Consider the following 13847-nt stretch of genomic DNA (forward strand, 5'->3'; position numbering starts at 1 on the left):
TGAGCCTTTGGGGAGAGCCACCAAAGCTCAGGATGGGCCAAAACCATTGCTACTGAAAGCTTTGGGGGCTTAATTAACAGTGCTGGGAGTTTTACCCTCAAAAGCAGCAGGTTTAGGCTGATACTGAACACTTGGGAAAACCCCCTTCCTGCAGTTCCATCCAGACTAAGTGAAGGGAAGACAGACTGACAGTGAGATGCACTTTGATTCCCTGCTGGTTTGTGCCAGACTCACCTCTGCTCCTAGGTGCCCAGGTGATGACAAAAAACATGTAGGTTGGCTGACAGACTGCAGGCCAGATCCTCAGCTCAGTTCCAGTGATCTCAATTTGCTGAGGTCCAGGGGAATGCCTCAAGCCTTCCCAGAATGCACTGACACAGGGGGAGGGAACAGGGCTGGTGTGCACTCAGGTGTGATGCATATTAAGAGCACAAATGAACCTCTGTGTCCACACTCTTCACCTTAGCACTGGCCCCTTACTCATGGTAGTTCACTTGCTAAGCAGGTTTTCTAGTCTCTGATTATGATGAGACTGCAGGGGATTGTGCCATTCTTGCTGCTTTATTGAGGAAATGTTCTTGCCTTCAGGATATGGCAGGAAAATGTCACCCCCAAGACTTTTTTGCTGGGTTCCTCATAATAATAATGATGAAGTCTCAGGCTTAATATTGCAACTAAGTTTCTCTGAGAGCCAAAGCAGCCACATTTCATCAGTAGGCTCCAGGGGTAGGGGAAGCTGTACTGTGCACCTGCTATTTAACAATCAGTACCTAATCAGCATCTCCCCTTGCCGATAGCCATGACTTTGCTTCCAGCACATCCAGCTCTTTAGCACTAGCTGGGCAGCTCAGCTGAAATTGTCCTGTAGTGGGGATTCAGTGTAGCCCCAAGAGAACCTCTCAGACTCGATCAAAACGCAGGCTATGAATTTGTGTTCAGTCAAATAATTCACTTCCAAAAGAGGCCTCAAGCCCAGCCGGTGCTTTGCTACAGACAGGGAATCTAATGAGGGGCCTCAGTTCATAGATTCATAGATAATGGGGTTGAAAGGGACCTCAGTATGTCACCCAGTCCAACCCCCTGCCCTGGGCAGGAAAGAGTGCTGGGGTCAGATGACCCCAGCTAGTTGCTTATCCAGTCTTTTCTTGAAGACCCCCAAGGTAGGGGAGACCACCACCTCCCTTGGAAGCCCTTTCCAGATTCTGGCAACCCTTACTGTGAAGAAGTTCTTCCTAATGCCCAACTTAAATCTGTTCTCCATTACTTGTGGCCATTGTTTCTAATTACTCCAGTGGGTGCCCTAGTAAATAGAGCATCTCCTATTCCCTGCTGCCCTCCCCTGATGAATTTATAGGCAGCCACAAGATCCCATCTCAGCCCTCTCTTCAGAAGGGCCTTCAGTCTCTCCTTGTAGGGCCTTGCCTGCAGGCCTCTGACCATAGGAATGGCCCTCCTCTACACCCTCTCAAGGTTATCCACTTCCCTCTTGAAGTGCAGCGCCTGAACCTGGACACAGTACTCCAGCTGCAGCCTGACCAGTGCCGCATGGAGGGGAAGCATCACCTCCCTTGACCCGTTCATCATGCATCCACTAATACATGATAAAGTGCGGTTAGCCTTGTTGATCATTTCATCACAATGACAACTCATGTTCATCTTGGAGTTAACTATGACTCCAAGATCCCTTTCCACTGCTGTGCTGCTGAGAAGGTCATCCCCCAGCCTGTAAGTATGTTGGTGGTTCTTTTTGCCCAGGTGCAGCACTTTGTACTTGTCTTTGTTGAAATGTATTGTATTTCGTTCTGCCCATTTTTTAAAACTGTCTAGATCCACCTGGATCCATTCCCTACCCTCTGGTGTGTTGACTTTGCCCCATAATTTGGTATCATCTGTGAACTTGGACAGGGTACTGTCCACACCCTCATCCAAGTCACTGATGAAGATACTGAACAGCACCAGTCCAAGGACCAAGCCTTGCAGGACTCCACTGCCCACTTCTTTTCAGGTCGATATCAACCCATTTGCCTCCACTCTCTGGGTGTGACCCCTAAGCCAATTTGTCACCCACCTGACCGTGTAATCATCTACATCACAGCCTGTCAGTTTATTTACAAGAAAAGAATGATACCGTATCAAAAGCCTTCTTAAAGTCTAGGTAGATTACATCTACCTCAACTCCTGCATCTAAGCATTTTGTGACCTGGTCATAAAAAGAAACAAGGTTAGTCAGGCAGAATCTACCTGCAGTGAAGCTGTGCTGATTTCCTTTCAGCATCATTTCCCCTGATGGGCTCCCACAAATGTGGTCCTTAATGATTTTTTCCAGAGTTTTCTCAAGGATAGAGGTGAGACTAACTGGCCTATAGTTAGTTGGATCAGTTAATTGAATCAGTTTCCTGATTCTTCCCCCCCCGCCCATTCTTGAAAATAGGGACCACATTGGCCCTTTTCCAGTCCTCCGGGTCCTGACAGGAACACCATGAGTGCTTGAACAGCCATGCCAGCAGCTCTGCTATGACACTGGCCAATTCCTTCAGCACCCTTGGATGGAGTTCATCCGGGCCCGCTGATCCAGCCCCTCCAAGTGCCCCTTCACTAAGTCTACTCTAATAGTTGGTGGGCTGGTGTCCCTCCTGTGTCTGTCTGTGATCCAACTGGGAGATTTATCTTGGTCTATGTCTAGGAATACAGATGCAAAGAACTCATTGAAGAGCTCAGCTTTGTCCCCCCTCTCTGTCACCAATTGCCCATCTTTGTCCTGTAGGGGTCCTATGCTATCCTGTGCTTTCCTTTTGCTCCCTATATACCTGAAGAAGGACTTTTTGTTGTCCTTAATTTTTGTCACCAACCTAAATTCTAATTCTGCTTTGGCCTTCCTAACTGATTCCCTGCAAGCGCAAGCCAGGGAGGTATACTCCTCCTTGGTAGGTACCCCCTGTTTCCACAGCCTGTATACTTCTTTCTTTTTCCTGGATTTCCCTGTACAGCCAAGAGGGTTTCTTGGCCCCTTTGCCCCCTTTTATGCGCAATGGGAATGTCGCCTTCTGTGCCCATAGAATTGCTCCCTTGAGGAATGATCACCCTTCCTGGACCCCCATTTCACCAATGCTCTTGAACTTTAACACCTCACTAACTAATCTCCTGAGCACACTGAAGTTAGCCTTTCTGAACTAGCACTTCAGCCCTGCTGGTTAGTTTTCCTACCTTTCATTGGATAGTGAATTCAGTCAATCAATGGTCACTATTCTTTAGGTTACTTTGTACCTGCAGATTCCCCACCAGGTCAGCCTCTGTAGCTAACACCAAGTCCAGCAATGCCTTCCCCGAGTGGGATCATATACCTCCTGCGTTAGGTGTAGGTCCTGTATGTAGGTTAAGAACCTAAGTACACAGTTGATTTGGCTGCCCGCTCCTCCCAGCAGATGTCTGGGTAGTTTAGGTCACCCATGACAACCATATCTCTCGACTGTACAGCCTTTGAGAGCTGTCTGGAGAATTCCAGGTCTAGCTCATCTTCCTGGTATGGCGGTCTATACTAGAACCCCAATACCAGGTCCCTTTCCCCCTGACCCACAGTACCTCAGTTTGGCCCTCCTCTGATCCCATCTTGATTATAGAAGATTATAGAGTTCAGCAGCACCATGAGATCCATTTTCCACTGAGATGTCACAGGGATGGGAAACAGAATTGAGCAGAAGCTACTGCAGTAGGCCTGATCCTGTGTCTGTCAGAGACCAAAAGAAGAGTCAGCTCAAGGGCTGCCTTGAAGCAGGACCTAGGGATGAGCTTCTACTGCACATGCTAAATGACTCTTAGCTCACAAGGAGTCATATCAAAGGTCCTTCCAAACCGAACAGTCGATCAGGATACCATGGTTAGGGCCACACCAATTTCTGTAACCAGCTGCACACAAGGGAGCAACATATCTGACATTACATAGAGCTGCCTTTGCCTGCCCAGCCGTAGTGGCCCACTTTACAACTAGGGAGCACTCTTTGGCCTGAGTGCAGGGCTTGAACTCACAGATTTGCAGTTGTAGCCAGAAGTCTCCACTGCTCTCTCACCACACCCCTTGTCAGGACAAGTGGGCTCATCAACCTTTGTATAAAACACAAGGCACCACACTGTTAGAACAAGCTACACATAGAAACACTGGTTTGCCTTAGAAAGATGGCTTAGGAGCCCAGGGAGAGTCAGATCAGCCCTTCTTCTGAGTAAATTAGTCTAATCTCATTGTACAGATGTCTTTCAGCTGAGCCCTGATGCACCAACAGCCTTTGCACTGCACAAACTTGGAGAGTCCACGGCCCATGGCTCCCTAGCCAAAATTCCAGTGTTCCTCCCACTACAAGCCATGTGCTTTGAGCTGTCTGTTGCCATCAAGCCCATGTCAGCAGGACTGGGACTTGACCTCTGGCTGGGTCTTTCTTGGAAGGCAGCGTAGAAATGCGAAGCATTAACACAGCTTCTAGTAAATGACAGCAGAAGAGAAAGGACGGGACAAAAGCAATTTAATTGGGAGCCAAGTTATTTTGGTGCAACACCAGGGACTTGCACCAGGGATGGTCTTAGCCCCTTGTTTGTCTGGAAGTGAATCCCCCTTTGCAGTGAATTTAGCTCAACAGGAGAGTCTTTCTGTGATAACAAATAAAGAAGAGAGGCTTCTGTGCTAGTAAGGACCATCTCAGATCCCTGTGAAGTAGTTGTTTCTAAGGTGGTCAACCCATATTTGTCCACCAGTTGGGATGTCTCAATGCTGGTGGTAGCTGTTGGTGACTCCTCTTCCTTAGGGAAGTTTGTTCTTCCTTAGGAGAGATGGCGTTGGTGGTACCTATCCCATGCAGATGTTCCAGCAGTAGGCATGTGTAGGAGATTCACTTATGACACAGGCCTCCACATTGGGGTGCAGTTCACCCAGGTATGACAGAACACACATGAACAAAGCATTTCTGAGGTTCCTCTTACTCTGTATAGCCAACTCTGGCAAACTCCTGAATTTCCATTAAATAGCACTCTGTCATGCTGGTTAAAATTCAGCTCTCCTTGGAAAAGTGATATGGAAGCTCAAGGTTCCATAGATTTGCTTCCTTTTGTGAGAGAGGCTAATCTGCTCACTGGGGAACCACAAGGCCTGAGAGAGTCTGTTCTTCCTCATGCACACTCCACAGAACTGTCTGTGAAACTTCAGTCTGTGACGAACATGCAGCTGTCCCTGTGGGCTCAGAGCTGTCACAGTTGGGAGTCAGGCATAAGAAGGAACAGAACCCAGCTTGACTGTCAGGGCCCAGCACTTCCTTGGAAAATGATCATGTTTGAGCTGGGATAGGCTGGATAGACATGACCAGCTACAAAACTTTGTAGTACCTTTTCTACACCATCCCTCTAGTATCCCAGAGAGAGCAAAGCCACCTCTGCTGGACCACAGTGCGGGTTGCTGAGGAATGAAAAGCTGGTAGCTTGGGAGCCCCCATCAAATGATGCTTTTTCACTGCTGTGGCATGGTGGATCTCTACTTAGGCTGCACCATGCAATGGCCTATACCAGCATGTTGCCAGGACCCTTCCTAGAGTAGACTCACCTCCTCTCTCTGCACTGGAAGATGAGTTAATGGTGCCTGGCTGCCAGCACGCATCCCTGATGTCCTGAGAAGCAGATTAGAACAGCTCGTCCCCATTAAGCTGTCAGTATTAATTTAGCCGAGCAGCTTACTGCTTGACTCTATTTTTTTCTTGTCCTGGTTGGGAATGGGCAGGCTGGGATTGACTTACCATGTATGTGTTTCCATCCCTTGCAGGAGCTGCTGAGTCTGAGGGTGACGCACACACACACTGGGATGTCCCTGTACAACAACGGGGCCAAGATGCCTTCCCCACAGGAAGCATCAAATGGCTTCTCTCAGCCTGGGGCCTCTGGCACCTGGCACAAGCCTGAGGAGGAGGTGCGGCTTGTGGAGCCTAGCTTGGTGAAGAAAGCTCATCGGGAAATCCTGGACCATGAGCGCAAGCGGAGGGTGGAGCTGAAGTGCATGGAGCTACAGGAGATGATGGAGGAACAAGGGTAAGTGATGTCTCTTTATGGATGTGGCTTCTTCCCTAGGTGCCTTGCCTCATTCAGCAAAGTCCATCCCTGGTACCCACTGCAGGACCCCTCACTTCTGCTGTGGGGTGGGTGCATATATACGTTAGCGCCTACAGGATGCAACCCCAATAGAGCCAGCCATAAAGTCATTCTCAATTTCTCACATAGTGGGGCAGCAGCTGACCCCTTATCAAGAAGGCCTAGCATTTTAATGGTGCTGTAAATGGACAGAATACAAGAGAAACATAAGGGAAAATGAGCAAAAAGGTGAACTGGAAGCAAAGCTGCTTTGCCTGCATTTGTGTGGTTACAGATTAGATTTTCTACAGCACACATTCATATGACTTAGAAGCACTGGGGGGACTTGTGCTCCTCTGTCACTTATTCACGTGCCCAATGTTCTAATTAATTGAGTCTGCTGGAACATACTAATTAATGTGCTCCAGCAGCCTCCGCATCACATGTATTCAATACTCCTGTGCTTCAAAATGGCAGTGGGAGCGCTTTAACTAAAACTCTTTGAACAAGTTCCCCTGCTGCCATTTTGAAGCATGGGATGCTGAATACACCAGACACTGTGGGCACTTTAATTACAGCAGCTCCAGAGAAGCACTCCAATTAAAATGTTCCCCCCGCCCCACCCCAGAGCACATGTAAGGATGTCCTAAGCACCTACTTAGATCCTGGGTGTGAATTCAAACTCCAGGCTCCTCTCTCCCTGTGAGGAGGGCTGACCCCTGCTACCCTCCAAGGATGACACTAAGTTACAAAGGCCCAAGTGTTTTGTCCTAGACCACAGAGCAAATCCGAGCTAGGTTTAGAACTCAGTGCTGTACACAGCCCTGCTGGCTGCACTGTGGCCTGGTGACATTTCTTCTGCAAAAGGATTATAGGTGGGAACACAATGGGGAAAATGAAGCAGCAGGGAGAGGTTGAGAGTAAAGCATGATCCACTTGGTGATTTCCCTGAGAGAGAACCAAGGCTAACATGCTAATATCAAAGTTGTCTCAGAACTCAGCTGTCTTCCTAACTGATGCTACCTAGTCTGCTACCACATGCGTCCTAGAGCACAGCAGGTCCTCCTAGGAGTGTAGCAGTCACCATATTGGCTCTGGCCATTCCCCCACAAATTTTGCTGCTGACGTGCCTGGCCTCTGCCCAGCAGGCTTCTTTCGTCCTTTTCCTCTTTCCCCCCCTGTGTTCTAACAGAACTCTGCTGGCCTGCTCCTGCTGATATCTAAACCAAGGTACATTTGAGTCAGCTTTTCCTGACTCTGCTCCAGTGGGGCATGCTGCAGAGACAAATCTGCACAGGCAGCCCAACAGAGGGGCATCGAGACATGTCATCAGCCCCCCTTGTAATGGCTCTGTGTTTCCCTACCCCACTCCAAACTCTGAGTAGCTGCTGCCTCCTGGTTTTTAACAATCTCTCCCTGTCAGTTCTTAGGGTAACCACCTGAATCCTCCATGCACAACTTTTCCTTTCCAGTTCTTTCATTTTTCTCCTAGTTTTTTTCTGGTAGCTTCTTACCATAGGCATTTCTCCAGCTGGGTAGACAGACAGAGGGTCATCTGCTCTATAAACACCCAGAGCTGTCTGGAGCTGTTAGCTTTGGGCATTAAATACGTGCTGAGAGACTCTTCCATCTGAGGAGGCTAGTCCAGGGAGCTCTGATACACACCCAGCTTCATGCCAGGTACAATGCTTGGGAGTATGAAGGCCTGTGTATTTTAGCAGAGCTCTGATGAGCCTGGGAAGTGCAGCCAAACTGCCACCCCTGGACCTTCACTCAGGGGCAGTATCCAGCAGATGGAGGTTAGGACAACATCCAGGTTATAGCAGGGAGTTGTGGAGGTATTGAAACATCTGGAGAAGCTGAAGGTTTTGCTCTGCTTTTGGAAAAGAACCAGTTGAGTGTATTTCAAGAAGAGACATAGGATTCTTCAATTGGAATCAGCCCCATGATCCACCTGGCCCTGTGTCCTGCCTCTGGCAGTGGTTGATGACAGATGCTTCAAAGGAAAGTGTTAGATCCCCACAGCACCTGCAGTGGGACAATCTGTTCTGTGGGATAGGCCCTAATAGTTAGAGTTTGGTTTTAAACCTGAAGTATATCCTTTCCAAGAACCCACTGACATTAATTGTTGCTACTCCAGATGTTCTCATCAGCTAGGAACAAACTGCCCAGCCTTGGACCTTGCTAAGCTCTTATACACGTGGGGCTCCTGTGGTAGTGAGTTTTACCATCTATTCATATTTGGCCTCAACTGTTTCTTGCTTGGTTTAAATTCTTTGTATAGAGTTAAGGGGGATGGGGAGTATGAGGCTCAGTGAGAAGGGTGGATGGGAAGCCTGAAGGTGTTTGTGAGTGACTAGGCTGTGGATATGGTTGCCATTTGCTAAAATGTTTTACTCCCCACTTGCCACATTATCATCATCATCATCATTTGTCAATAGTGGATTACACTGCTATGATGCAATAATAATATTGCAACACAGCATTAAAATCCATGATTGCCAAATATGGTGATAACAACAACAACAATAATATCAATAACAGCAGCAACAACAGTAATACTAATTGTAATTGTCTTTCTTAGAAGGTCTTTGCCATTACAAAGAACCAGTCCCAAGGTTCTCATATACGTAGGGCATGTCTGTACAGCCTCCTTGGTACTCTTGGGCACTGCCAAAAAGCCTGGCACTGCCCACGTGGCCTACAAAGCACCAAACCCAGAAATGGGTTGGTGAAGCTTCCCTGAGTCCCCTCTCCTCCCCTCCCCCAGCCACTGCTCTGGAGCACACCACAGACAGAAGTGATCCCAGAGCAGCTTCATCTTCTTACTCCTGTATCTGATGTGGGCAGGCAGGCACAGGTGGGTGGGGCATGCTTTAAGGAGCGTGACTGAAGTGGTGTAGACAAGTGGTGCTCAACCTGAGATCCTGAGGGGTTTGTCACTGCTGTTATAGATGTATCTTTAGGAACTAGATTTTCAAGAGGGCTCCACAATCTGGGGGCAGGTGGATGCTGAGCACTTGAACACCTGGCCCTGAGCAAGAGTAGATCATGCAAAATTGTGGTCCTCCTATCCAGGTGACTCAGTGCTGGGGCACTTCTGGCCTAGCAATTCTGATCTGCCTGTTTCATGTCCTTCCAGCTGGGAGAGCCTTGTGAGGAGATTTTCACAGGTCACCTTAAGGAAGGGAGGACAGAAGCGTATGGGGAGCCTGGATACCTCTGTTTGCCCCTGGGTGGTTCTCTTGCTCCACAGGGATAGTGCTGTCAGCACAGTTCTCTGGCTGTGAATTAATAGCTGGGAGGTAACTGGGAAGTGTTCCTGATTTGGGGGCTGTGAGCAAACTGAGGCTCTGTTCCTCTGGGGAGATGCTAAGAGGTATCCGTTCCACAGAGCTTCTCCCAGAGAGGTTTCCTGCTGGTGCCTATCAAAGCTTCACAGGTCCTTAAGATGGAAAAGGCTTATTCCATTACCCAGCCCATCACCCATCAGTCCATCATTTGACTTTATCTATGTGTTTGTTGCCTTCTGCAACAGGTGGGTGCGGAGGTGGGGGCTCTAGGCATGGGGAATTCTGCTGCACTTCCCTTTTCCTAGGAACAACAAGGAAGTGGGGAGATAGACTTTGCTTCTGAAAGTGCTCTGGGACACGCTAAGGTCTGCTTGGTTACTTTATAGCCCTGCTGTGACATTTTGGGTTCCATACCACTGCTAGAATAACAGTAAACAACAGGCAAATCCTAGAACCAAAAACAAAGGAAACCAGAAGGAACAACAGCATTTCCCTCGGCACTTTCCTGGTGGGATGTTAACAGAAGAACCCTGCTACCATTTTGCATTACTGTTGAGGCCCTGTTGATAGCAACGCTCAGCTCCAGATTGGAACAGTTGAGGCCACGTTTTCCAAAGAGCTCAGCATGCACAGATCCACAAAGATATTTTGCTGCTCGGCCCCGATTTGTGTAAGCAGTGGCCAGACTATTCTCCATGGTCCCAGGGGACGGGACAAGAAGTAACAGTGTTAAATTGCAACAAGGGAAATGTAAGTTGGATCTTAGGAAGAACTTTCTAGCTACAAGCATGGTTAAAAGCTTGGATGAGATTGTTTAGACAGCGACGATTCTGTCATAAGCAGAGGATTGGATCAGATAAGCTCCTGAGGTCCTTTCCAGCTCTATTTTTCTATAATTCTAAATGCCACCGAGGCTCTGTGCATTGGGTTAAATCTGGCATAATATCACAGCATGTATAAATGCAGTACTCACGTTCATAGATCTCCAAGCTTCTCCCTTCTGTATTTCCCAGCTTGGTTTTTAACTCCATAGCCTTCCTGTTGGGTAGATTTTGCATTTAATGCACTTCATGTTTTGGGAAGGGAACAAGGAACTTTCACCCCTAATGGAAAAGATCCACTTGAGAAATCCTGTCACCCTTGATTAAACAGTCAACAAGCCAGAATGTGAGTGCGAGACAGGAGGCAGCTTAGAGACAGATCTAGCAGAAGGAGCAGGCAGCATTTAAGGGGACAATTGAGCATCTAAGTCTCTGCTCAACCTTTTATGTTGCCAAGTAATTTAGTTATAGAAAAGCAGATACCATTTGCTCTTAGAAGTCACTCTTAGCTGCATGGATTACACTTGGGACCTGCTCCTTCTGGACCTCCCCATAAATAGATATAATATGATTCCTAATGCAGGGGCACAGTGAGCCCCCAAGCTAGCATCATGTGCCAGGTACTGTACATCCTCATAGAGAGAGATGTTCTCAACCCCAAAGAGCTCACCAGCTGAAAGGGTTGGGAGACAGTGAGGCTTTCTACCCGACTTTGATACATGGGGGATGTAGGTGCAGAGGGATTAAATCCAGGATCATTGTGGGAGTTTGTAGCAGAGGAGGGAGTGAACCCTAGGTAGACTGGAACCTGAAGTGAGGAATCAGATCTCTAGAGTCCCCAGATAGTGCCCAGTTCAGGGGTGGGCAAAATGTGGCCCAGGGGCCGGATGCAGCCTGCCAGGCCATTCTATCTGGCCCACAAGGCCCCTAAAAAATTTAGAAAATTAATACTTATCTGCCCTGAGCTGCCTGTCATGTGGCCCTCGATGGCTTGCCAATACTCAGTAAGCAGCCCTCTGCCCAAACTAATAGCCTGCCCCTGGCCTAGTCCATATACTGCTGAAACAACTGATGAAACAGCACCCCTTAGCACCCACATAGAGTTTTCCCTGTTGGTCCAGCTAAGCTGGTCTCCAGCCACTGCTCAAGGCTAACCTCTATGCTGTTTCCCTTGCCAACGGTTTCCACTGCTTTATTGTTCAGCGATAGCAACACTGCAGGGAGGAGGGAATATCTTATGGCCCCCACAGACAGCTATTTCATGCCCTGAAGCCTGGCATTTAGTTGCTCTTCTGTCATCTTGATTAACCACAAGTATTATCAGTGCCCATGAGATTATCCAGCCCTTTGGACTCACTTCTGTCACTGAGCAAGCAGTCACTTTATGACGGTATGTTTTTTTGGGGGGGGACTTCTCACAAGGAAGTCCAGCCTGGGGTCCAGGGCTGAGCTGAACCTCAGAGCCCTCCTAAAGGAACCAGCTGGGCCTTGGACCCTCTCCCTCTCTCCCCACTCCCACTCAGCCTGGCAGCTGACTGAGGTACCATTTGCAGGGTTGAATTCTCCCAGCTGGCAGGTTGCTGTACGTATTGCCTTTTATTGGCTGCAGATTCAATTTCATGGATTGTCCCCTTGATCTCGTATAACAGGGCAGCATAAAGAGGAGGGACTGATCTGTGTTCATGAGTGTCTCAATCATTCCCTCTGCCTTGGTCAAGTCCCTTCTAACTCATCTCCTTAATAAGCCAAATGGCCCTAGTCCTGGCAGTTTCTCATCACACCAAAGGCCCCACTAAGCCACTTCTTAGTTGAATTTCTTTGTGGGTTGGATTAAAGCAGCTTCCCTGGTCTGCAGCTTCTCACATGGCAGCTAATGCAGAAGGAGTGGGTAGTGAGTAGGAGGGTGCTTTGGCCTCAGTGAATGCCACTGTGGAGACCCCAGAGGAATGCTATGTCCACTGACAGCACCTGCATATGAAAAAAAAGACTAAGGTGTTGGAGAGAGGAACCCCAGCAGCAATTTGAGGGCTGGGGAAAGTGTCTTCCAGAGTGGAGCTTAAAGAGCAAAATGTGTTTAGCTTATTAAAAAAGAAACCAAGGTGCAATTGGATTGCAGCAAACAAGCATCCTTCCCTAGCGTGAGAGAAAACTCTAGGTATGAAAGGGCCTGGTAATCTCACAAAGACAGCAGCTGGAATCAAAAGCCCCATGCATTCATGTTGGAAAATCAAGCCCAGCTCAATAATGGTGAGGGCAATTAACCCCCAGCACTCCTTCTAAGGCAAGTCAGATGTTCTGTGTCTCTTGACATCTTCAAGATGGGAGGATTGGCTTTGATCAAGCACAAGTGACTGGGTTGAGTCTGGGGGTAGTTGGGTAAAATCCCCTGGGTTCTGCAGAAGTTCAGGGTAGATGGTCTTGCAGTCCTTTCTGGTTTTAAAAGTTGTGAGGTAGGCCTGTGCGAAGCAGCGAGTATTTGCCTTGGATTTGGATTTGGCCAATTCAGAGGACAGTGATTCAATTCAGTGATTCAAATCATTGTCCTGATTTGATTCAGATCTGGAGATTCAGCATTGATCCAGAGATTCAGCCATAGACTAAACAGGCAGCAGTCCTCAACCATGCTGGACACAGCTGCCTCCAGCTGGGAAGTCTGTTGTGGTGGGTGGAGGGGGGAGGGAAGGGGCATGGAAGGAACAGATCAATGCCCTCAGGCGAGGGTAGGACTGGGGCTGAGACAAGCTGCCCAGCCAGGATGGGGGGGGGTGCTCAACTTGAGGAGGGGGGCTCCTGCCACTGTGCGCCGCTGGTCCAGGGGCTGCTCATCTGGTAGCTTCTCCTCCAGTTCAGGAGGGCATGGGAGAGGGTATGTGCCCCCAGATCAGCACAAGGCAGGCTGAGCTGGGCTGTACTTCAGATGGGCGGCAGAAGGCACTGGGAGCTGGGGCTATGCCCTCCCGCTGCTTGCCCAGCCAAGGAGGGGAGGTGCAGCACAGTGCTGCTGTGTTGCCTCAGACAAGCGGCACTGTGGCAGGGCATTGTTGGTGCCTGCCACTTTAAGAGCTGAGCCAAGCAGCCAGCAGGTGCTTGATTGTAACATCCATTTTAGATCTCTGGCCACCTATATAAACGGAGCAGTTTGCTGCTGGCAGCCCAGGCAGAAATATCGCCTGGCTGCAAGGCTTCATGCAACATCCTGGAGGTCAGGGCAGGAGCTGTAGGGGATGGTTTGGAGGCTCCTGGTCCTGGGCATGACCTAAAACTGCACCCTGCCAGGAGTGGTTGGCTTGGTGGGGCTCTCAGTGGTGCGGGAGCCCCCAGGAAATACCAGGCCAGTTACCACCCCAGTGAAAGGCGGGCTGGGGCACCTTAATCCCAGCTCCCACAACCAGGTGAGTTAACCCATAATTGGGCCAAGAAGGTGGACCTAATTTAGAGAGTGGGCTAGAGGCTCATAGACCTGACTTGAAAACCCTCGACTGGTCAATGCTGGGGCCAGGACTGGAAGGGTCAAAAGGGACAGGGGCCCACTGCGAGGAATGCCCAGAGATCAGGGCCTGGGCTTTCCGACTGGCCTTGGAGGTGAGGCCAGGGCCTGTGTGGCCAAAGGTCCTGGGGGGACCACACCCAAGAGGGG

General features: G+C 49.1%; 1 protein-coding gene across 2 annotated transcripts in view; it reads left to right on the top strand.

Moving 5' to 3' along the window:
* Window positions 1-5797: 5797 nt before the first annotated feature.
* SRRM3 (serine/arginine repetitive matrix 3) overlaps window positions 5798-13847 on the top strand; it is a 75695-nt gene continuing 67645 nt past the window's right edge. For both annotated transcript variants that reach the window (XM_019545390.1, XM_019545391.1), the window contains exon 1: window positions 5798-6057. In XM_019545390.1, the coding sequence (XP_019400935.1) occupies window positions 5834-6057 (224 nt within the window). In that variant the 5' untranslated portion in view covers window positions 5798-5833. The remainder of the gene's footprint in view (window positions 6058-13847) is intronic.

This window comes from Crocodylus porosus, unplaced genomic scaffold (genome assembly GCF_001723895.1).
Source record: "Crocodylus porosus isolate Cpor-Errol unplaced genomic scaffold, CroPor_comp1, whole genome shotgun sequence".
NCBI lineage: Eukaryota > Metazoa > Chordata > Crocodylia > Crocodylidae > Crocodylus > Crocodylus porosus.